The 23,816-nt window shown below is 60.0% G+C and overlaps 1 protein-coding gene across 3 annotated transcripts; it reads right to left on the bottom strand.

Annotated features, from left to right (window-relative positions):
- Positions 1–846: 846 nt before the first annotated feature.
- Positions 847–21,445, bottom strand: UAP1 (UDP-N-acetylglucosamine pyrophosphorylase 1). 3 transcript variants are annotated; one of them, XM_075937087.2, is made up of 10 exons: positions 21,162–21,444; positions 18,987–19,191; positions 17,455–17,630; positions 15,693–15,865; positions 8,335–8,528; positions 7,123–7,266; positions 6,188–6,376; positions 5,498–5,545; positions 2,725–2,791; positions 847–1,283 (listed from the first exon to the last, which is right to left on the bottom strand). In XM_075937087.2, the coding sequence occupies exons 1-10, from the start codon at positions 21,427–21,429 to the stop codon at positions 1,152–1,154; spliced, it is 1,596 nt and encodes a 531-aa protein (XP_075793202.2). In that variant the 5' UTR covers positions 21,430–21,444; the 3' UTR covers positions 847–1,151. The 3 variants fall into 3 exon arrangements, with proteins under 3 accessions (XP_075793202.2, XP_075793203.2, XP_089636785.1); XM_075937088.2 differs by lacking the exon at positions 5,498–5,545; XM_089780659.1 differs by lacking the exons at positions 847–1,283; positions 2,725–2,791 and adding an exon at positions 2,798–5,234 and having other exon boundaries at positions 21,162–21,445.
- Between the last annotated feature and the right edge of the window lie 2,371 nt (positions 21,446–23,816).

Below are 23,816 nucleotides of genomic sequence, written 5' to 3'. Positions count from 1 at the left end.
CGCTCTTTTCCGGCTTTTTTAAAAGCCGGAAAAAAGCGGCGGACATTTTTATTTAAATGCCGCGGGGGATATTTAAATCCCCCGCGGATTTCCCTACGACGACTGCTGAAATTTACATGCCCCTTACGGAAGAGGGGCCAGTGTAGACGTAGCCTATGTGTGTCGTAGCTATTGCCGTTTCCAGTTTGTCAACCTCGCGGCACCCCTGGAGGTCTCGTGGAACCCTAGGGCTCCCCAGAGCAGTTTGAGAAACACTGTTCTAGAGTAAACAAGCCCGAAGAACGTTCACGGGACCAAGCTTAGCCACATGAGTTGTTGAAAGACAAAACGGTGCACTCCAAAGAGGAGACACGGGCACTCCCATGCGGGGAAACAATTCTTACCTCGCAGCATCTCCACCTGTCAGACACGCCCTCCAGCACACTTCTATTAACAGTGGGACGGTTTACAAGCTAAATGGCCCCTGTAAGGCCGGTTTAAATGTAACCCACTAGGCTGTGCAAGATTGTTCTTGGTACCTCCCTACACTTTCCCTTCTCTTGCTCTGATTACTCCCTTCCAGTGCAGGTGAGCCCGGAAAGCCCTTCCTCCCTGACCTTGGTACAAGGTATTTATGTCGCTTTGCTTTGACAAGTTTCCAGTTTTCTAATGCCAAAGCTGATTTCAGTTTTTCAGGGCTGTAAGATCCTGGGTATGAATGTGGAAGAGCGTAATACACTCGGTTAACATAACACACCATGTATGCTACATGAATACCATACACGCAATTCCTGGGAATGCGGTATATGCAAAGCCAACACAGACGTACTTGCTAACAAAATGACGACTCTCAAAAGGCAGAGTGTGGACAGTTACATAGATTTTGTTTTTAAAAATAGTCATGTATATTTGAGAAAAAACGTTTAAGATGAGCCCCTCCTCGTACCCTAAAATGCCCTCTGCATGGACATTTGCTACTTTATACACATTTAAAATCAATGCCCATGGCTCAAACATCACGTCTGTATGTACTGGCAGGGGCTTGACTAAAGTGTTTGTTTAACTTAAAACAGAGGCCATCAATGTGCCTCGAGCCAGTGAGTTCAAATGGCAGGACCACCATTTCCAGTGACAGCCTTCGTTTCCTTGGATTTCCAGTCTGACAACTAACGTCACAAGCTATGCTGGGCCTGCTGGCTTCCTGAAAAAGAGTCTACACAGTTTTTCACCCGCTCATGGATCCCGCTCTCATCAATGATCAACGGTGCGTGAAATTCTTTGTTTTCCACATACTTCTCCAGGCCCTAAAAGGAGAAAAGAGCAGCTGTTAGGAAACAGGTGACCCCAGTCCAGTGGAACTGGCAGCATTAGCAAGGCTCTGCCTGCTTCCAGACTGGAGCTAGATACTTAACCAAGTGAGGAGAGCAAATCAGGAAGGTTTGGTTTAGTAGTTAATCTCTGGGCCCATCTGCATGGTAACTTTTAACTGCAATATCATGTCCATCATCTTAATCAGTTATAAAATACAAGGCTCTGTTCTGTCTACACAAGGGACTCAGCCTTTCTAGACGACTGGCTCCCCTGCAGAAGCCTGATTTGTCTTGTGTACCCCCATTAAAAAAGGCTTGCTTACAAAATCAGACAGAACAATCTCACGCGTCACAGCACACTGGTCCTGACAAATTGCTGACCGACTCATTTTTGCCTATGATTATAAAATCGACTGGCATATAAATATTACACGTATGATAAGCAATAAAACACGTCAGAGTCTGTACGAAGTGCACGTCTGTGCGGATTTCACTAGTGCTTTTATTAGAGCCTGTTTTAAAACTAGGCAAATCTGTAGAGGAGTTGCTGTGGAAAGCCTCCACGTACCCCCATGGGTACATATTCCCCTGGCTGAGAACCATTGGTCTAAACAGCAAGGCCTCTGCCGTCCCATCTGCTGTGCCGCCCAAGTGGTTTTCCAGAGTTCTGGAGGAGTCTGCGCAGCTCTGAGGACATGTATGCAGAGCAGCATCTGCAGCAATGCATTCTGGGATGTCCTCCAGCACAAGGAGGAACAACCAACCCAGTTACACAAATATGGCTGGGAGAGGGGTGACCCACACGAGCTCAGGGTACCAGTTAAAGACAGCGTGCTCACCTGGGCCCCTCTGCCCAGTCCTCAGCCACGTTTGGCAAACACTGCCTGTGCACGGGACAGGAGAGGTACGGTGCACCGACTAAGGAGCCATCGAAGGGGTGGCAGCTGGACTGTGTTCTGCGGACTGAACTGGCCCTACCCAAGAAATGCCAGCTTCAGATTTGCTGAGCAATGCCGCTCAAAGCAAGGGCTCTATCTGCACCAAGAACCCAGGGATACTCCCTTCAGCTACTAATCATGCACTGCATGGTGTTGCAGAACACTGATGCAGCCCGTTACAGCGTGACACACTGTGACCTGGGGGACTCACTGCTGTATTCACTATGTCGCCAACAGGCAAAGGGGCCACGTTTTTACAGAGGCCAAAGCACACCAGCCTGCTCAGCAAACACACAAAGCAGACTTCACCCGGCAGGGGCAGAGTCAGGCCCCTCTGAGCAGGAGGCCCAGGCAGGCTTCCCAAAAAGGAGGGTCTCAAGCACACCTTCCTCCCCCTCTCTAGGACAGGCCACCTGCACAACCCACACAATCACCCCCAAGCCTCACTAAGCTGCCTTTTCACGTGTGGTGTCAGCTAGAAAGAGAAAACCACTTACTTCTCCACCATAGGAGACCAGGGGAGAAATTTCGCACTGAACTGGTAAGTCGTTCGCGTCCTTCAAGCTACGGCAGAAAGAGAAGAGTCATGAGTGCTAAGACAGAGGCGTCTGGTTGAGGGGACTCTGCCGGTTACAGCCTTGGAGAACTCAGCCTCAGGCAGTAGCAGCCTTCCGGTGCACACGCCTGCTCCAGACACCAAGGCGGGAACAGGCTGGCACTTGTGCACTCACGGTTGATCCTCGCTGAGCTAAGAGAGCAGCGACGGATGAGGTGGACCCTGTGGAGTGACCCTGTTCTCGTTGCCCTCGACCAGCCGCTCCCACAAGCTGTAGCAGACTGCTTGTCTGGACCAGAGCACAAGCAGTAGCCATTTAGGAGAGCCTGAGCCGGTCTCTGCATGCGGGGACTCCGGCCTAGCCTCACGATTTCCCTCAGCCTCCTTCAGAAGCTGGAGAGCATTTGGGTGCATGTGCAGTTTGCCAAGGACTGCAAGCAGCTCTTGGTAGCTGTCACCCAGCTTTTTTAAAAGGAAATTTCTTCCAGGACTCCACACAAGATGGCAGGCCCAGCCAGAGCGTGTCCACACTTCAAATGCTGCAGTGCACCACTGTGCACACGGCCACTACCTACGCCCACGGAAGCTGTTCTCCCGGGGGAGTCGGTAATCCACGGCCACCAGGCTGTAGCTACGTCAGCTTCCACCCGCCCAGTTGTTCAGGCAGGGACTCTGCTCAGCGAAACACTGCTGAGCCCCGGGGCTTGGTCACAGCCCCGAGCAAGGAAGGTGATCCTGGGCATGTGGGGAGTGAGGTTCGCTGGGAGGGCTCCAGCTGCACAGGGGTTGGGCAGACACAGTGAGCCCACCCTGTGAGAAGGCCAGGAAGTGGGAGAGGGAGGGTCACAGTATGGAGCTGCCCTGCCTGCCCAGCCCCTGTGCAACTGGATCCGACCCAAACCCCCTCACAAGCTTTGCCTCCCCCTGCATCCACCCCACAGACTCACCTCCTGCACCAGAGTCCCCTGCCAAGTTCACCCCGCCCCTGCCAGCAGTGCAGCTTCCTGCAGCTGGGGGACGTTTCCGGGGGTTGATCCGCCCAGCCCGGGCTGTTGTGCGAAGCAGAGGTGAAGTGGGAAAACTACCTCCATTGTTCCCCTCCTCTCCCTAACGTCGTCCCTGGGCAGCCAGAGCAGCCCCAGACCCCTGCTTTCTCCCCACGGTGACTCCTCTCTCCCCTGGCTATCCCGAGCCACAAACAGGCGCAGCTGTGTGTGTTGCAGAATGAATCACAGAACCAAGCAGCAAGTTGGAAAGACCACTCCCCCCAGACCTTACCCCAACCACATGCGATGCAAGGCTCAGGTGGAAACGCTTGACGGGAACAGCATTCCAGTGAGTGTCCCTCACACAAGCCTGAGATGCTGACCACTGAAGGGGGCAGTCTCCATTTAGGGCTAGAAATACACACACTCTGAGGGTATGTCTAGACCGCATCCCTCTGTTGGCAGAGGCATGACGATTAGGCAGGGATTTAAATATCCCGTGCCTAATTTGCATAAAATGGCCACCGCATTTTGTGGACTCAGCACTTTGTTGGCAAAAAGCAGCAGTCTAGAGGGGGATCTGATGAGAAAGCCTTTTTTGACAGATCCTGTAAACCCCCTTGAAGGAGGCATAGGGGATCTGTGGAAAAAGGCTTTCTTTCTCGACAGATCCCCCTCTAGACTGCTGCTTTTTGCCGACAAATGTATGCAAATTAGGTGTGGGATATTTAAATCCCTGCCTCATTTGCAATGCTGACCTGCCGACAGTCTAGACATACCCTGCGAGTCCGAGTTCAAATGCCAGCAAGCTTGACGCAGGCTTCTGTCGGAAGAGATCTTCTGAAAATACTTCTTCCTATAGAGTGTCCACACTGCCCAAGTGCATCGAAAGAGCCTCCGTTCAGTGGGGACGCTGTCTCACGTGAAAGCTGTGATTGCTATGGACGGAGTGGCCACCAGGCTGTTTCCTCTTCTTTCGAAGAGCTCCCTCTTCCCCGTCCACACCCGACATTTTCCAACAGAGCTTTCGCAAAAAGGCATCTTCCTCGTGGAAAGAGGCTTACCAGTGTCGGAAAACCCCCTCTGCTCTTTCCATGGTTTTTCAAAAGAATGCGGTTGCAGTGTGGACACCAGTGAAGTTTTTTCGGAAAAAACTCGACATGGTAGACGCAGCCTGAGCCAGTCAATGGTGCTGGAGGAACACTGACAGGGGGCCACAACCAGCCCCCACCTGCTTTGTAAGGACCTGAAGGGCTCCTACACCCGTTTCCAGGGTGTGTTCTCTCGCCTGTTCCCAGTGTGCACCAGACTCAGGTCCACGCAAGAGAGAGCGCAGCCACAAAAGGGAGCTGGAGACTTTCCTGGCTCCTGCACATCAGCAAATGCAGCTAAGTTCTGCCTGGAGTTACAGCACTCAGAGGAGCAGGCGGAATGAACACACACAGGCCTGGACACGCAAGACGACCTGGAATATCAGAAATCATTGCACTTTGCATCTAGTGGCCAGGAGAAGCAGCAGCCACAGGAATCCTTAGCAGGGCATGCTCCCTGTTTCCCAGCATGCACCCTCACTGCCATTCTGTTAGTAGCTCCCATCCAGAGGCCAGAGAGCAGGAGCGAACCGCGGCTCCCCAGGCACCTGGCCTTGCAGTGAAATGCAGAGCCCGTTAGTACCTAAGCAGAGCCCCATCACCACGCATGGCACACAGCCTGGCACCAGATATTTACTTGCAACGGGCATCGGCTGGGATGGCATCTGGCCTTCCACGTGTCATGCTGTTGTGTGGGAACAAATAAGGGTTAATGAGGACCGAAGCAAACGGAGCTGGAACCAGACCAAGCCAGGAGACAGAGCTGCTCTTCAGACTCTTCCTCGGGCCCCGGTGGAGCTGGTGAGAGGGAAGGCCTGCAGCCCAGAGCATCCATTAGAGCTCTACCACCGGTCCTCGGGCTGGGCTGCATGGTGGTAAACTCTAGGAACCGCTTCACGGAGGCAGGGGAGGGCAGCTGGCCCCAGCCACGCCGTGTGCAGCTACTGGCCCGGCAGAGCTCAGCCCCAGGGACTGGCATACACGCCTGATCTCTGCAGGCTGCAACTCCACCCAGGGCAAAGCTCCACTGGCGGCAGCTAGCAAACAGCGCCCGAGACCAGGCCTGCGCAGGAACTCTGAATGGCTGCCCAGCAGCAGGGAACTCTGTGCCTGCTCTGCTTCCAGTGTGCCCTGCTCAGAAAGGACTAGAGCGCCGGCGGCCCAGGCTCTCCACACTGCCCCTCGAACTCCGGAGGGCAGGGGAGTGCCCCCCGATAGGCCAGGCAATGCAGCTCCCACGCTGCCCAGCGAGGTCCCACACAGAGCCAGACGTCTGCGCTCCCACCAGCCCCCCAGATGGCCCAGGAGTCAGGGTGGGGCCGCTTACCGGGGAATCGCAGGGATGCGGGTGCCATTTTCATCCACAAAGTGGCCCCCGGCATTGAGGACCCAGCAGTGGTGCAGCGACATGAGGGCGTGTCGGGCTGTGGTGGGATTGTCCTTCCCGTTCTGACTGTCTGCATTCTTCAGCGGGGAGAACTCGTCTTCACGCAGCACTTCGTACACCACAAACCGCCTGCAGCGGGGCAAGGCAGGAACCGCTCAGTGCCCCCGAGAGCTCGGCTACCAGCAGCACAGCTAATGCCAGGGCGTCACAACTGGCTCCTCTGGGCCGAGGCACTGACCCACTCAGACCTGGAAGTCCTTAGGGACCTGGGCCTTGCAGCCCTGGGCCGCACCGTGTCCCCTGCCCTCGGGGTGGGAATTCAACGCATTCTCCTTGCTGCTGGCAGCCCAGAGACGCTCTGCTCAGATGAGAGCTCAGGACTCAAGTCGTCCCCAGAGGAAGGGGGACTGAGATGGCACCAGAGGGAGTTAGAGGTTTCTCACCCCAATTCCAGGAAAACGCCCCCCCCACGTTGTATGGTTTGGTAGTGGCGACCTGTGGCAGGCCGTGACGGCAGCCCACAATGGGAAACCATGTGGGGGTGGAGCAGGAAGCAAAGAACTTCCCCACCCTGTCGTGCTGCTTCCTTCACAGAGGGTGCCACCTGGGGACCCGGACCCAGAGTCCATTATCCGTAGCAGCCAGCTCTCCCTGGCGCCGTGTGGAGAGCCAGGCCCCCGCGTGCGGCCGCGCGGACCCTACACAGTATGCACTGGAACCCCACGCTGGGCTGGCCTTGTTGGGAGACGGCCGGGCTCACCGCCTGGCTCAGAGCATCCCAGCACCGGGCACGCCCAGCGCCTCCCTGGCAGCCCCGGGGACAGGCTGCAGCAGAGCTCTACCGTCTGCCTGGCGAGCAGAAGAGCCTGGCGTACTTGGCAAACGGGAAGATGTCAAAGACAAACTTCTCCATCTTGATGCCGTTTGGTTTGTCTGGCTTGACCTGCTGCCCACTGCTGAGGTCCACGTACGGAATCTTCTTCTGGGCCACGTGGTGCTTCAGCTGAGGCTCGTAAATGCTGCCAGGGCAAGAAAGAGGCGTCAGTACCGCTATGGTCGGCAGGCCCGTTCTAGACACTGCCAATCCAACCCAGGAGCGGCCCGGAGTGAGCGGGGCTCCCTCGTCCTCCCAGCTGCCTTCTCGTTTGGCCCCCAGCCCTGGGCACGTTGCTTACCCTACAGCCAGAGCACAAGACACGAAATCCCACTGACCCCTGAATGCCCTCTGGATCAAACCACTTTTCCCTTGCTTCTGGGGCGCCGGCAGGCCCCCACCCCCTCGGCGGGTTGGCCTGCTGCAGTGCAGCAAGCCCAGGTGCTCCCAGGCTTCCACCTTCTGCTGGGAGGCGGGAGAGCAAGCAGAGCAGAGCACAAGGAGGGGACGAAGCAGGATGCTGATCTCCCCGCCCGATGCTGAGCACGCGATGCTCCTAGTGGATCTGTGCAGGGCCAGATCCTGGCCCCGGCCCCGTGCTTTGTTGGCTGCACATGTGCATCCTGGTGCCTCTTACTAACCTTCTAGACAGCCCAGTGGGGTTTCAGCCCTTGCTGATCAGAGGTTAGTTTCCAGAAGCAGGTTTTGGTTTGTTTCCACATTTACCCACCAGTGACTGTCCCAGTTCACACATTCGCAGCCCCAGCAGCTAAGCACAGGAGGAACAGGGCAATATTAGCCAGTGTGTGTGAGTGAGAGTGGGGGGGGGGGAGGCTCAGGTAACCCTTTTACCCCCTGCCGCTTGGCTGGCTGCAAGCGCGATGTCCGCAGGGCACTTTGCCTAGCTTGTACAGCCAGGGCCATGCTACTCTCTGAAGGCACCACAGAGCTCAGAGCAGCCTCCTTCTGGCCAGACCAGCCAGCCACCTGGGCTGCTGCACAGGGAGCTAGCTGTGAAGGAAGGGGCTAGTGCGGGAGACACGCTGGCCCCAGCCCCATGGGAAAGCTGCCACCCCTGGAGTGCTTAAGAGAAAGTGAGATGCTGCCCAAGAGCTTTTGCCTGATTGCACCGGGGTGAGGCTTGATTTCCAAGTGCAAGCGCTTCTCTCTGGCCCCGCATTAGCGCCCGGCCCCGGCCCCAGCTGGCCCGTACTTGACCACGTCTCTCAGAAAGGGCACGGTGAGGTAGTGATTGGCAATGTTGCCTGCGTTGAAGAGCAGCCGGCCATCAGGGCTGCGTTTCTGTGCTGTGGCCAACGAGATCTCGCTGTACTCCACCACCTGGTACGTGCCATCCACGCGGCACACCACACCCACCGGCTCCATGGGATTGGTCTTCTCCACCACCTGCCCAGAGAACACACGGGGACTCACGACAGGCCTTTTGCCCAGGAAGTCCCTCTACGGGGGAAAGCGGGCTCCCTCAACCGGGTGGGAGCCCCTCCCACGTCAGCTCCCAACTTTCACTGAGGGGCCCGGGTGGGAGCCCCCCCCCCCACGTCAGCTCCCAACTTTCACAGAGGGGCCCAGGTGGGAGCCCCCCCCCACGTCAGCTCCCAACTTTCACTGAGGGGCCCGGGTGGGAGCCCCCCCCCCCACGTCAGCTCCCAACTTTCACTGAGGGGCCCGGGTGGGAGCCCCTCCCACGTCAGCTCCCAACTTTCACAGAGGGGCCCGGGTGGGAGCCCCCCCCCACGTCAGCTCCCAACTTTCACAGAGGGGCCGGGTGGGAGCCCCCCCTCCCACGTCAGCTCCCAACTTTCACAGAGGGGCCGGGTGGGAGCCCCCCCCTCCCACGTCAGCTCCCAACTTTCACAGAGGGGCCGGGTGGGAGCCCCCCCTCCCACGTCAGCTCCCAACTTTCACAGAGGGGCCGGGTGGGAGCCCCCCCCCTCCCACGCCAGCTCCCAACTTTCACAGAGGGGCCCAGGTGGGAGCCCCCCCTCCCACGTCAGCTCCCAACTTTCACTGAGGGGCCCGGGTGGGAGCCCCCCCCCACGTCAGCTCCCAACTTTCACTGAGGGGCCCGGGTGGGAGCCCCCCCCCCCACGTCAGCTCCCAACTTTCACTGAGGGGCCGGGTGGGAGCCCCCCCCCACGTCAGCTCCCAACTTTCACAGAGGGGCCCGGGTGGGAGCCCCCCTCCCACGTCAGCTCCCAACTTTCACTGAGGGGCCCGGGTGGGAGCCCCCCCCCCCCACGTCAGCTCCCAACTTTCACTGAGGGGCCCGGGTGGGAGCCCCCCCCCCACGTCAGCTCCCAACTTTCACAGAGGGGCCGGGTGGGAGCCCCCCCTCCCACGTCAGCTCCCAACTTTCACAGAGGGGCCCGGGTGGGAGCCCCCCCTCCCACGTCAGCTCCCAACTTTCACAGAGGGGCCGGGTGGGAGCCCCCCCCCCACGTCAGCTCCCAACTTTCACAGAGGGGCCGGGTGGGAGCCCCCCTCCCACGTCAGCTCCCAACTTTCACTGAGGGGCCGGGTGGGAGCCCCCCCCACGTCAGCTCCCAACTTTCACAGAGGGGCCCGGGTGGGAGCCCCCCCCCACGTCAGCTCCCAACTTTCACAGAGGGGCCCGGGTGGGAGCCCCTCCCACGTCAGCTCCCAACTTTCACTGAGGGGCCGGGTGGGAGCCCCCCCCCCCACGTCAGCTCCCAACTTTCACAGAGGGGCCGGGTGGGAGCCCCCCCCCCACGTCAGCTCCCAACTTTCACAGAGGGGCCGGGTGGGAGCCCCCCCCCCACGTCAGCTCCCAACTTTCACAGAGGGGCCGGGTGGGAGCCCCCCTCCCACGTCAGCTCCCAACTTTCACTGAGGGGCCGGGTGGGAGCCCCCCCCCCACGTCAGCTCCCAACTTTCACAGAGGGGCCGGGTGGGAGCCCCCTCCCACGTCAGCTCCCAACTTTCACAGAGGGGCCGGGTGGGAGCCCCCCCTCCCACGTCAGCTCCCAACTTTCACAGAGGGGCCGGGTGGGAGCCCCCCCCCACGTCAGCTCCCAACTTTCACAGAGGGGCCCGGGTGGGAGCCCCCCCCCCCCACGTCAGCTCCCAACTTTCACAGAGGGGCCGGGTGGGAGCCCCCCCCCACGTCAGCTCCCAACTTTCACAGAGGGGCCCGGGTGGGAGCCCCCCCCCCACGTCAGCTCCCAACTTTCACAGAGGGGCCGGGTGGGAGCCCCCCCCTCCCACATCAGCCCCCAACTTTCACACTGCTGCTTGCGAAGGTAAATCTACCCGCTGCCCCCTCCCACGTGCTTCCCTGGCTCCTGGCCTCTCCTGCACCAGCGACCCAGTCCTCGCCTCCCAGGAGCACTGTTCTGCCAGGAGAGGACTTCACTGCCACGGGCAGCTGCTCTCCTGTGGCAGCCTCTGGTGCACCTGCAGGACAGCCTGCCCCAGAGACTCCCTCCTGCTAAGGGGCCTGGCTCTGCAGCTGGAGGATGCTGCATGCTGCCGTGCCCATGGGGACGCATCGGGGACACGGAGCTGGGGAGAGAAAACGGCCAGCGTGGGGCCTGCCCGTTGCAAAGCACTGCACAGGAGACTGGGCGCTGAACACTCGCGCCTCTGGGCCCACCACTGCAACTGGAGCCGCGGCGCTGGCCTGGGTGTCTAGTTTGCTGTTCTCCCTCCCGCCATGCCTCGATCGCCCCTTCGCGCGACTGCAGCGCTTCTCGCTCCGGCGGCGCTAGCCGTCCTCTGGTCCATGCATTGCAGAGCAGCGAGCTCTACACCGCCTGACCCCTTAGCCCTGTGGTACATTTTTAAAACATGGCATATCTGGGGGTCGTGCGTCTACTGGTGGCACGCACCTGCTCCGTTCTTCCGAGCAAGCCAGCTCTGCGTACCCAGTGCTCCTTCTACCTGCCAACATCCAGTCCACACGGCTGACAAGGGCCAGGTAGCGTGACACGTGAAGCAAGAACGCCAGCAGCCTGCGTTTGCGGGGTGGCTGGAACGCCGACAGCCCCAGTGACGGAGGAGGACGGGAAGGAATCAGTCTCTTCCCTGCAATGTTAGGACTGCCTCTCAGCTTACGCATCACCCTCTAATCTGTCCACAATCCCAGGCCCTGTCTACCCCCACACACAGGTGCAGCACCAGCAGGAGGGGAAAGCAGAGGTGTGCGTGGCATCAGCTGCCTCCCCCCTGCCAAGGGAGAAGGGACGGCCCTTTCACCTCAGCAGCGCTCCTCCTGCAGACCCCAGGCCCTGGGCTCAGAGGGAGTGAAAAGCAGCCGTTTCCCTGGATTCCTGCTACCGTGGGCCATCTCTTCCCTTCTGGTCTCTTCAGCCAGCTCAGACCAGGAGCCGGGCACTCCAGCTCTGCTTCCCCGCAACCTCCTCCTACTCAGGAAGGGGACCAGCAGGGAACTAGAGCCTACCCCACTCCAGGCAGAGCTACAGCGTACGGTCACACCAGAGCACGCTCCCCGCAGCACAGGAAATGGCAGAGCCAGACTCCCAGGCTTCTGGGATCATCAGGAAACTGCTCTCCCGAGGGAAGAGGCGGCAGGGAGCAGTTTACCCCAGGCAGGAGTAGCCAGCCTGGCTCTGAACTGCTTCTGCTAGGAGACAGCCGAGGGAGGGGGGAGAGAACTGATGTGATCGGTCCAAGTGGTGTCTGGCAGCAGAGAAAAGAATCCACTAGTGAAAAGCTAGTCAGCCACACGAGGGAGAGAGAAAGCCGGCCTGCACGGACCGGCCTGGTGTCTGAGAAGGGAGGGTACTTGGTGCGCATGGAGCGAGCAGGCAAAGCAGATTCTGCTTGGACTAGTAAGTTTCCCAGACAGCCAGTCTCCAGCAGGGGAGGGGCTTGCTCCAGAAGTGCTGAGGTGAACTGTGCCCTTCCACAGGACACCGTGCTGCTACCCTGGTGTCCCCGCAATCCGTCTTGACACCTACTACTGGCATCAGGAGCACCAGCCCCAGGCAAGCCCCACGCGGGTATCTCTGGCTGCAGTGACCCTTCCAGCACCCAGCCCTCCTGACGTGCACCCGCATGGTGCTGACTGTACAGTTCAGGCTGACAGCCATGCCAGCAGCCCAGCTCTCAGTGAGAGCTCTGAAACAAGCAGGCCAGCAGCAATGCTCCAGCCTGCCCAGGACTCTTCATTTTTGCATAGCCCCAGAGCCACTGAGCCTATTTGATTCCAGGCTACTAGACCCGAGCAAGACTTCCCTGCATTTGCTCCTCTGGGGGGTAGGGACAGTAAGAGAAGTGCCTGGTCCCCCAGCAGGAACATTTTGGGTACAGAGGGGTAGCTCTATTGTGGAGGACGCAGTAGTCGGGGCAAGGGCGGGGGAAGAGCGATCAGTCCCACGGGCAGGAACCGAAGTGTCGAACCGCTAAACCGCACACTTCCAAAATCCAACCAGAACTCCCTACACCCCAGCCCCTCCCTCCTGTTCTCTAGCAAATAGCACGTCGACACATCCCCCACTCAGGGCCCAGGACAGACCTGGCCTGGGCTCTCTGCCTCAGCTGTGGCTGGTGGTGGTAGAGTGTAGTGAACCAAACTGGGGATCGCAGGAAAAAAGGCAGCTGGCTGCTGCTCCAGAAACTGGATTCTAACCCTCCTCTCCCCCAACAGAAAAGAGGCAAATATTTTCTTCAAGGATTGACTCAAATATTAAAGAGGACGGCAACAACTGTAAGTGACAGCTCAGAACACATTTATTCAGATTCTTGGCTCACTAGGCTAGAAAATGGTGATTTAGTGTTTTGAAATTTGTCAGGCTACATGGGATGTAAATAGGAATTCAATTAATAACTTTCAAATGTTTGTGCATTTTAACTAAAATGACCTTGTTATATTAAAAACAAGATTGCCCCCAGATGTTTAAAGCTTAGTCACTTAAAGATGCATGTTCTTGTAGGATTTCTGAATACCTAATTTACTGAAATCAGCTCCTAGTTGGTTTCTCAACTATGAACTAGCCCAAACGAAGAAAGCATTCTCTGTAACTTCTAGCTAAACTGAAGGCAAAAGTTCTCAACAGGAATTGAAAAATAAGTATTTGCTCTTCTGTAGAGTCTGAATGTGATACTTAATGAAATTTATTAAACCACTGTTTATCAAGCTAGCTTGAGTTCACCCCAGAAGATAGCTCCCCTGCAATTCTGTATAATAAAACCGCATTAACAAATTCAGGTTTGGGAACTCACTGATCAAACATTTATTTAAACTGTTTTAATAGATCACAGTAAGGCGGGTCACTGCTAATTTCAAGTTTAATTGTACACAAGTATTGGTAATTTGGATCACTTCGGGACTGCCTGTTGTATTTATTCCCTCTGAAGCACTGGCTGTCAGAAGACAGGAAACTGAGCTAGATGGACTGGCCATTCGTATGTTCTTACATCTTTGTTTCTCATCATTTTAATCCAACAGTGCAGGTGGACACTACGGTCTATTTAGTCAGCCTTCTGGTTTAGTAGACAACTTCAGCAACGTAAACACCACTGCTGGAGTACCTGAGGCTGAGTTTCTCTGGTACTCCATAGCGTCAATCCTCTGTTTAGCACAGACCGGGCCTCGTTTTCTAGGTCTGACTGGTGACCATGTGGCCTGCTTTGCAGAAGGCTAAGCAATAGCAGCTGTAAGGCAGCAATGGGAACTGTGCTTTCAATATCTGAAGTGTGATGAAGTTCCAAGTACTCTAAACAAAAGATCAGGCCCTAGGCTGCTCCAATTGGCACCAGAAGTGAGCTGCCACGTGGCTTTATTCTGTGTTTTGGTTTCCCTGCTGTCAGTGAGATGCCACCCACTGATCTCCCAGGCGGGAGACACCATGCTCACTAACGCCCACGCAGCGCTAAGACACTAGGATGAGAGCACCACAGGAAAGCCCGGGAGTTACTCTATTGTGCACTTGGATGGCAAACAGTAAAAATGTGGGTTATGCACCGAGGACAAGCCTCAATACCCATTCAACCTGCTTCACACTCCTGCCCGTGCATGGAGTGAGGCGAGGCCCGGGGTGGTAGCATGCAATCGGGCCACTGATAGCCGGCCTACATGCATAGGAAACGCCTGGGATAAGGGTGCCCAGGCATCTAACTGGAGTGAGGATGCAGTTCTGTCCGATGCACTACCAAACAGCACAGGCGCCAGTCCAGGAACCAATGCCTGAAATAGCAACAGGCGCCTAATCTACTCTCCCTTCAGGGAGAGCGCCAATGGCTGGGCCATCCCAAAGGCCTGGCTGGAAAGAGGCACTGGACTGGGACAGCCCTGGAGCCAATACTGTTCCCTGGGGAAGATCTGGGCTCCAGAACCTGAACATTCAGCAGAGTTCACTCCCTGGCACTTAAGAGAAAAGCTTCACACTCCAAAGCACCCGCAGCAGACGCTGCTGCCAGCCCAAGCACTCCTCCACTGGCCATGCTTCTGACCCACAAGGCCCTACTGCAGCCTAGCACTCCTCCACTGGCCGTGCTTCTGACCCCCAAGGCCCTACTGCAGCCGAGCACTCCACCACTGGCCGTGCTTCTGACCCCCAAGGCCCTACTGCAGCCGAGCACTCCACCACTGGCCGTGCTTCTGACCCCCAAGGCCCTACTGCAGCCGAGCACTCCTCCACTGGCCGTGCTTCTGACCCACAAGGCCCTACTGCAGCCTAGCACTCCTCCACTGGCCGTGCTTCTGACCCCCAAGGCCCTACTGCAGCCGAGCACTCCTCCACTGGCCGTGCTTCTGACCCCCAAGGCCCTACTGCAGCCTAGCACTCCTCCACTGGCCGTGCTTCTGACCCCCAAGGCCCTACTGCAGCCTAGCACTCCTCCACTGGCCGTGCTTCTGACCCACAAGGCCCTACTGCAGCCAAGCACTCCTCCACTGGCCATGCTTCTGACCCCCAAGGCCCTACTGCAGCCGAGCACTCCTCCACTGGCCGTGCTTCTGACCCACAAGGCCCTACTGCAGCCGAGCACTCCTCCACTGGCCATGCTTCTGACCCTCAAGGCCCTACTGCAGCCAAGCACTCCTCCACTGGCCATGCTTCTGACCCACAAGGCCCTACTGCAGCCGAGCACTCCTCCACTGGCCGTGCTTCTGACCCACAAGGCCCTACTGCAGCCGAGCACTCCTCCACTGGCCATGCTTCTGACCCTCAAGGCCCTACTGCAGCCGAGCACTATCAGCTGAACACGGCCTGCAGCAGCATTGCTGGCAGCGAAGTGAGAAGGGCATGAAGCCAGCCTGATCGAGCTGCACAGTCTGCTGCCACAGGCATCCTATGGTGCCATGTGCATAGCTTCAGGCATGGATTGGTGTGGGCCGAGTCCAGGGGCTAACATGGAAGCAGCCTGCAAACCTCAGGGCAGTGAGGTCAGTGCCAGCCCCTCTCGGGTCTCTGGAGCCCATGTCAAGGGAGGGGCTGGGGACCTGGATACCGCCTTGGGGAGCATGCTGCTGACTCCTGCCAACAGGGCAATTGTAACAACTGTGTCAGGGCACACAGGGGTGTAGGCCCAGCTCCTCTGCCCTTCCACCCTCTGCAGCCCCATTACCTTTGCACCACACTCCGCTTCCTTCTGCAGGCAGAACCCAATGAACCTGGGATCAGCCACCTTCACCAAGATGTTGTCAACGCAGTACATGTGGATGCTCCAGATGCCACGCCGCTCCATGTCCTCCACAATGCCATGGGCACCCAGGGCTCGGTACAGCCCCCCGTTGCCATCTGCTCAGGCAAGAACACATTATGCACTAGAGGCCTGCAGGAGTGAGCATCCGAGACCGTTCCCAGCCGGGCGCCATGGGACCCAGAGACTGAGAGAAGCTGCCAGGGAGCAGGCTAGACATTGGGAAGAGGGGCCAGGGAGCCCAGGCCAGATCTCCTCTGCCCGTTGTGCCAGTTCCCCTGGTGCCCTGTCCCATTCCATCCCTCATGCAGGGGCCTGGCACTGCAACCCTGCAGCAGATGCTGGGCTAAACAGAAGCCATCATGCAGCCCTGAGTAGGGACACAAACAGTTCCTGGTTTAGCTGTTTCAACTCGGGGCCTGCTGCGAGGTCCCGGCCCGGCGTGGCTGAACCGCTTTGCCCGCTCTGGGGGAGAGGAAGAGCAGTCGTAGCCAGAGCAGCGTGTGCAGGGACAAGGGGGCGACAAGACTGAAGTGTCTATGGGGACGGTGGTGAGCAAGGTGCCCAGGGTCAGATCATGAGGACCAAAGGGCTTGTTCTAACAGCAGAGATGCAAAATTGGGGCCAGGCCTCAGCTCAATACAAGTGCCATTGTTCCCTAGGGGCTGCAGGGCACCAATGGCCAGGGTCCAACTAACAATGGCCTGATACCCTGACCCTCCCCCATCCAATGGCATATGGGGAGATCCCTGCATGGATACACAATTCTGCACCTGGACCCACATCCAGAGTCCCAGATACCCATGGAGATACAGTGGATACCTGTGGACTTGCAGGGCTCTACATATGGGGTAAGCGAGCTCTCTGGCATCCCAGAGCTACTCCATCAGCAAGTCAAGGAAGGAGTGGTAGGACAGGAGTGGCTCTGCAGAAACACACCCTCCCCCAGGGATAAATAGGAACCCAGCTGTGCTGTAGCAGAGCAGGCTGCTGCCCCTAGATAACTAGGTACCATACAAGAGGGGCACTCCTAGTCTGCAGGCAAAAGGCCTGGCTGTGTTAGAGCCATGTCTGCCTAAGGGAGAGGGACAGGCAGGCAGGCAGGCGCACGCTAACAGCAGAGACAGGGATGTAATGGCATTAATCCTGCAAAATGCTTTGGCAAGCTTGGCCTGAGGAGAAGCAGTGATCTGCCTGAGAACCAGCCTGTGCGCATGTCACCCCCACAAGTCCTCACCCTCCAATCTACCCTGCCCCCCCGAGAGATGTCCTGGGCGAGGCGGGCGGTGTTCCTACACTGCACTCAAAGCATTGCCGTCCACTGCTCTCGGGGACTGCCCCGCTTGCGGCCAGCCAAAGCAATACTGAAAATCCATCGGAAATGGGGGCATGGTGCTGAATTTGGCACAGGCCACGAAACAGGTTTGCAACATCCACAGGACTAACAAAGCAATTCTGCATCTAACACCTGCCAGCAGCTGGCTCCATCTGTCTGAGGAGTGCGAATGAATTTTCACTGCCCTCCTACCCCCAGGAGGTTTACTCCCATCTCCTCAAGGCTTTTCACCATTACCCTCCAGATCTTGCACTGGAAACCCTCCAGCCAGAATGATCTCTTGGTGTCCCAGGCCTGCTGGAGCAGTTCACACCCCTAAACCCCCACTAAGGGGCTGTCAACTGCACAGACCTGGCGCCATAGAAACTTTGCCCTTCTCTTCCAGAAGGATCTTGCCATCAAAATCCATGGCAGGCAGCATCCCTTGCTGGAAGATGATCACATTTTCCTGCTTTAAGCCGAAGCAATTGTGCTCCAAGAAGAACTCTTTTGTAGATTCCATGGTTCTGCTGCTCGTCATGATGTACCTGCCACAGCAAGAACAACCCAAGTACGTCTCTGGGGGCCAGACTCTGTGCCTGCCTAATCAACACAGGATTGCTTCTGGAGCCCACATACAGCCAACAGGACCCTTGGGACCAGGACGCATCAGAGCAGCTCACAAGTCTAACGCTGAGTCACATCAGCATTTCCCCAGACCAGTGAACTCTGCAGCATCGCATCCACTGACACATCAGTGCGGACGCCAGGAAGGGTCCTGGCAGGGGAAAGCAGGATGCTGTCCAGCGGGAAGTAAGACTGGCGCTAGCTCTCTTCAGGGGTCAGTAGACTGAGCTGTCTAGATCATCTTTGGAAGGTTCACCCCCCCCAACCTCATGGCACCAAGTAGGCTTGAAGGGAAGCTGGGGACACAAGCCTGCTTCTCTCCTTGGCTCAGGAAGTGTCCTGGCAAAACCAACACCAAGTCCACACAGACCTTGACACATTGTTAGCATGCTCCTTTGAGCCTCCTTGAGCAGACCTGGACAATACTGCAGGGTAATTTGGCTGAGGACGCTGTCAATGGCATCTAGCTCTGCTGCTGCATGTTGCTAACTAGCTTCTGAGCCCCCTCCAGCAGCCACCCAAGGGGTCTCCAGACCTTTGGGGATTCTGCGGGAACAGGCAGCGCAGCGCATAGTAGGATAAGGATTCTAATACTAGCAACGGTCATCAGGAATACGGTAAATCTGTACTGACGCTGGTCTCCCTCAATGCCCTAGGCAGGACAGTAGCGCAGACCCAAGATGGACAGCTGGAGTGGGGCACCTACTGCCCACAGACCAGATCCAAGCCCTTGCTCTTTTTCATCCAGCCTGTGGACCACACATTCAACCCAGTCTGGGAGAGCTTCCCGCCCATGTGGCTGGAGTCACAAGCCCCAGCTAGCCCCACTGTGGGGGGGAGCCCCAAGCATGTGCGTTGAATGTGTATGTGTGGCACGCCATTTGTTTTGTCAGCGGGTTAGCAGCCCCGATACTCTTGCATCCTTTTTTGTATCCCAGAGCGAGGAGGACACACAAGCTGCTCACAGCGGCAAGGATACAGCAGTGCCGGAAGCCAGTGACCAGAGGAGACACTTTCAAGAGGAAAATGAACCAACTGACCAGGGAGAAACAGACATGACACCAGTGCACCTTAACCTGGTAATTTACAGCCTCAGAATTGGCATCCCATGTCTGCATTAGGACTTCCTGTGGGGCGAGCAGCAATACCCCTGCCGACTGCCCTCATGTCAGCAAGGTCAAAGCAGAGCTCAGTCGTGCCCAAGTCTGCACAAGGGAAACAAAGCCAGGACCAGACCCAAAGCCCTATCAGGAGGCCTGACAATCCACTTCCCTTACCATGGAATGACACACTCAGTGCCATGCTGTTCTTCAGCCAGCTGCTGCAGTTTCAGAATACGCTCAGCTTGGATCTGGAAGAGCGTTTTGTGGGATGGCAACCCCACGTCATACATTCCCTTGGGATAAGAAACACCCAGCCGCGTCCCCTGTCCACCCGCGAGGAGGAGGACAGCTACTTTGCTCTGAGAAATCTGATGGAGACCTAAACAAGAAAGAAAAGTAATCAAAAGCTTGCCCTTTGCACATGACACCTTCCAGCTTCTGAGCAGCAGCAGCACTGGAGCCACAAACCTCTAGCACTCAAGCTGCCTGGCTCTGGGGACGAAGGAAGCACAGCCAATCCCACAGGCTCTGCAGTTAGGCAAGGGGACGGGATGGGAGGGGGAGAGGAACATGCATACTGCTCTGTTGTCTGGGTCAATCATAGCCAAGGAACTCTGTCTGGAAGAGACAAGAATGAGCTTCAGAGCAGCCCCAACAGGACTAGACTAAGTTCTGGGCATGCATGTGGTGTTTACCCCACACCCTTCTTGAGAACAGCCAGCATCACACCACTCTACCCAGGAGTGGCCTGGAAGGGCAGGGAGGGGATCTTTTGCAGGGACAGAACCTCAGCCAGCAGTTTCATGTAGTGACTGTGTGGGAGGGGCTGTCAGATGGTCCCACCAGCAGCCATGTAGTCCAGGTTCAGTCAAGTCTCTTTAGATTTGTATTTTACCCCAAAGCATTGGGACCCACTGTGCTGGGCTTCAAGGACCAGGGAGTCAGCTGCCCTCAACTCCTTGTGGTCTGCCAGACCTGGGACAGCCTGGACCAGTGATCCTCAGACTGAGGCTAGCAAGCCACATGATCTCCTGCAGCTGTGTCTTAATGCCAAGGCATCTTCTAAGTTACTAAACAATCAGGATACGTCTTCTAGGTTAATCACCACCGACAGCTGAAAAGCCAGTCACGTTGCAGAGTGTGTATGCACACCACCCACTTGTCATGCTATTGAAATCAGGCTGGACTAGCTCTAGTAAATCAAACACGGAACTCACAGCTGCAGCCCTTTCGAGTAATTGCTAATTTGGCCGCTAAGCCCCGCTCCAGCCCAGACGAGCCGCACCGCGGGAGATAAGCACTGGCCACGCCAGCCTGCGCTGGAAGTCACCCGCCCGTGTAACTCGGCCCTTGTGAGGTACGGGGGGGGGGGTCTCCAGGGGCGGGGGACGGGACCCCGCGGGTAGCAGCGCCTCGGACCGACCCGGACACACTAGCCCAGGGGCCACTCCGCCCCGTGCAGACCCCCCCCGGCTACCCGGCCCCCCCGCGCCCCACCCCCACCTTGCCGCTCCGCCCCGTGCAGACCCCCCCGGCTACCCGGCCCCCCCGCGCCCCGCCCCCACCTTGCCGCTCCGCCCCATGCAGACTCCCCCCGGCTCCCCGGCCCCCCCGCGCCCCGCCCCCACCCGGCCCCGCGCAGCCCCCCGCGCCCCGCCCCCACCTTGCCGCTCCGCCCCGTGCAGACCCCCCCCGGCTACCCGGCCCCCCCGCGCCCCGCCCCGCCCCCACCTTGCCGCTCCGCCCCGTGCAGACCCCCCCCGGCTACCCGGCCCCCCCCGCGCCCCACCCCCACCTTGCCGCTCCGCCCCGTGCAGACCCCCCCCGGCTACCCGGCCCCCCCGCGCCCCGCCCCCACCTTGCCGCTCCGCCCCGTGCAGACCCCCCCGGCTACCCGGCCCCCCCGCGCCCCGCCCCCACCTTGCCGCTCCGCCCCGTGCAGACCCCCCCCGGCTACCCGGCCCCCCCGCGCCCCGCCCCCACCTTGCCGCTCCGCCCCGTGCAGACCCCCCCCCGGCTACCCGGCCCCCGCCGCCGCCCCGCCCCCGCCTTGCCGCTCCGCCCCGTGCAGACCCCCCCCGGCTACCCGGCCCCCCCGAGCCCCGCCCCCACCTTGCCGCTCCGCCCCGTGCAGACCCCCCCCCCGGCTACCCGGCCCCCCCGCGCCCCGCCCCCGCCTTGCCGCTCCGCCCCGTGCAGACCCCCCCGGCTACCCGGCCCCCCCGCGCCCCGCCCCCGCCTTGCCGCTCCGCCCCGTGCAGACCCCCCCCGCGGCTACCCGGCCCCCCCGCGCCCCGCCCCCACCTTGCCGCTCCGCCCCGCGCAGACCCCCCCGCGCCCCGCCCCCACCTTGCCGCTCCCACGCGGGCAGGCGCTCGGCGTCGCGCGTGGCGCTGCCCAGCACGGCGCGCGGCAGCGGCTCCATGCGCGTGTCCAGCCCGAGGCGCGCGCCGCCCTGCCCGGCCCGGCGGAAGGCGGCGCCCAGCGCCCCGCAGTCCAGGCCCTGCAGCTGCTCGCGCAGCGCCCGCCGGCCCGCGCCGCCCAGCTCGGCCCAGAAGCGCAGCACGTGGCCCTGCCCGGCCGCCTCCAGCCCGCGCCGCAGCGCCTCGGGCTCCATGGCGGGCGCGGGCCGGGCCGGCCGCGCGCGCTCTTATAGCCCCGCTCCAGCCGCTTCCGCCCCTCGGCCCCGCCCCCGGGCGCGCCCTCACCTATCGCCTTCCTCCGGGCCGGCCCCGCCCCCGCGACCACCAATGGCGGCGCTCGGCAGACGGGCCACTTCCGCCACGTGCAGGGGCCGTGACGCGAGCCTATTGGCTGAGAGCCGGCGTGGGCGGGGCCACAGCCCCCTCCTCCCCATCGCCGACTGCTCCACGTCACCCCCCTTCGCCGGGCAACGCCTGGCCGTTACCATGGCAACGCCTCTGCTGCCACGTCAGCGGCTGGGGGGGAAACTCCCTCCCCCCCCTAGAACCACAGAACCCTGCGACTGGCGGGGACCCCCGGAGGCCACGAGTCCGCCCCGCCCCCAGGTAGGATCTGGGGGGGCCCCCAGCGGGGAGAGACGGGACTGCCCCCCCCCAGCGGGGAGAGACGGGACTGCCCCCCCCCAGCGGGGAGAGACGGGACTGGCCCCCCCCCCCAGCGCGGAGAGACGGGACTGGCCCCCCCCCCCAGCGCGGAGAGACGGGGACCTGGCCCCCCCCCCCCCCCAGCGCGGAGAGACGGGACTGGCCCCCCCCCCCCCCACAGCGGGGAGAGACGGGCCTGGCCCCCCCCCCCCCACAGCGGGGAGAGACGGGCCTGGCCCCCCCCCAGCGGGGAGAGACGGGACTGGCCCCCCCCAGCGGGGAGAGACGGGCCTGGCCCCCCCCCAGCGGGGAGAGACGGGACCGGCCCCCCCCCCCCCCCCCCCCCCAGCGCGGAGAGACGGGGACCTGGCCCCCCCCCCCCCCCCCACAGCGCGGAGAGACGGGCCTGGCCCCCCCCCCCAGCGTGGAGAGACGGGCCTGGCCCCCCCCCCCCAGCGCGGAGAGACGGGACTGGCCCCCCCCCCACAGCGTGGAGAGACGGGACTGGCCCCCCCCCCACAGCGTGGAGAGACGGGACTGGCCCCCCCCCCCAGCGGGGAGAGACGGGACTGGCCCCCCCCAGCGCGGAGAGAAGGGACTGGCCCCCCCCCAGCGTGGAGAGAAGGGAATGCCCCCCCCCAGCGTGGAGAGAAGGGAATGCCCCCCCCCCCCCCCCCCCAGCGTGGAGAGAAGGGACTGGCCCCCCCCCAGCGTGGAGAGAAGGGACTGGCCCCCCCCCAGCGTGGAGAGAAGGGACTGGCCCCCCCCCCCCAGCGTGGAGAGAAGGGACTGGCCCCCCCCCCCCAGCGGGGAGAGAAGGGACTGGCCCCCCCCCCCAGCGTGGAGAGAAGGGACTGGCCCCCCCCCCCCCCAGCGTGGAGAGAAGGGAATGCCCCCCCCCCAGCGTGGAGAGAAGGGACTGGCCCCCCCCACAGCGTGGAGAGAAGGGACTGGCCCCCCCCCACAGCGTGGAGAGAAGGGAATGCCCCCCCCCAGCGTGGAGAGAAGGGACTGGCCCCCCCCCCCAGCGGGGAGAGACGGGACTGGCCCCCCCCAGCGCGGAGAGAAGGGACTGGCCCCCCCCCAGCGTGGAGAGAAGGGAATGCCCCCCCCCAGCGTGGAGAGAAGGGAATGCCCCCCCCCACAGCGTGGAGAGAAGGGACTGGCCCCCCCCCAGCGTGGAGAGAAGGGAATGCCCCCCCCACAGCGTGGAGAGAAGGGACTGGCCCCCCCCCACAGCGTGGAGAGAAGGGAGTGCCCCCCCCCAGCGTGGAGAGAAGGGAATGCCCCCCCCCCCAGCGTGGAGAGAAGGGAATGCCCCCCCCCACAGCGTGGAGAGAAGGGAGTGCCCCCCCCCAGCGTGGAGAGAAGGGACTGCCCCTCCCCACAGCGTGGAGAGAAGAGACCGGGCGGGCGTGTTCAGCTTTGCAGCACTTGGCTATTTTGGTATTTTCACACCCAACATTTCCCGCGCGACATGACCTTGTGCAAATCAACATGTTGCAACCGTAGCAAGATTGTGTCTGAAAACTGTGGGGACTGGGGGTTGAGAAAGGTCTAGCCCAACCCCTGCCGGTATCAACCCGCTCCTAAATATCTCCAGTGATGGAGACTCCACAGCCTCCTTCCCCCATCCCCCAAGCAGCTTACTCCAGCGTTTAGCCACCCTGACAGGAAGGCAGTGTTTCCTAATGTCCAGCCTAAACCTCCCTTGCTGCAGTTTAAGCCCATTGCTTCTTGTCTTATCCACAAGGGTCGAGGAGAACAATTTTTCTCCCTCCTCCTTGTGACACCCTTTTCCATACCTGAAAACAGCTATCATGTCGCCTCTTGGTCTTCTCCTTTCCAAACTAAACAAGCCCAATTCTTTCAGCCTTCCTTCATAGGTCATGTTTTCTAGACCTTTATTCATTCTTGTCGCTCTTCTCTGGACTTT

The sequence above is a fragment of the Pelodiscus sinensis genome, chromosome 9 (assembly GCF_052426305.1).
Source record: "Pelodiscus sinensis isolate ZL-2025 chromosome 9, ASM5242630v1, whole genome shotgun sequence".
NCBI lineage: Eukaryota > Metazoa > Chordata > Testudines > Trionychidae > Pelodiscus > Pelodiscus sinensis.
The sequence above is the reverse complement of the archived record's forward strand: the minus strand, read 5'-3'. Positions and strand labels throughout refer to the sequence as shown.

Bases quoted from the DNA above. Each gene is read 5' to 3' on its own strand.
- UAP1 (XM_089780659.1), bottom strand. From the start codon at position 21,429: ATGGAGCCCGAGGCGCTGCGGCGCGGGCTGGAGGCGGCCGGGCAGGGC. The intron at 17,631-18,986 runs GTAAGGGAAGTG...TTGCTGTGGCAG, and splicing joins ACTGAGTGTGTCATTCCATG to GTACATCATGACGAGCAGCA. The intron at 6,377-7,122 runs GTACGCCAGGCT...GCCCCGCTGCAG, and splicing joins GACATCTTCCCGTTTGCCAA to GCGGTTTGTGGTGTACGAAG.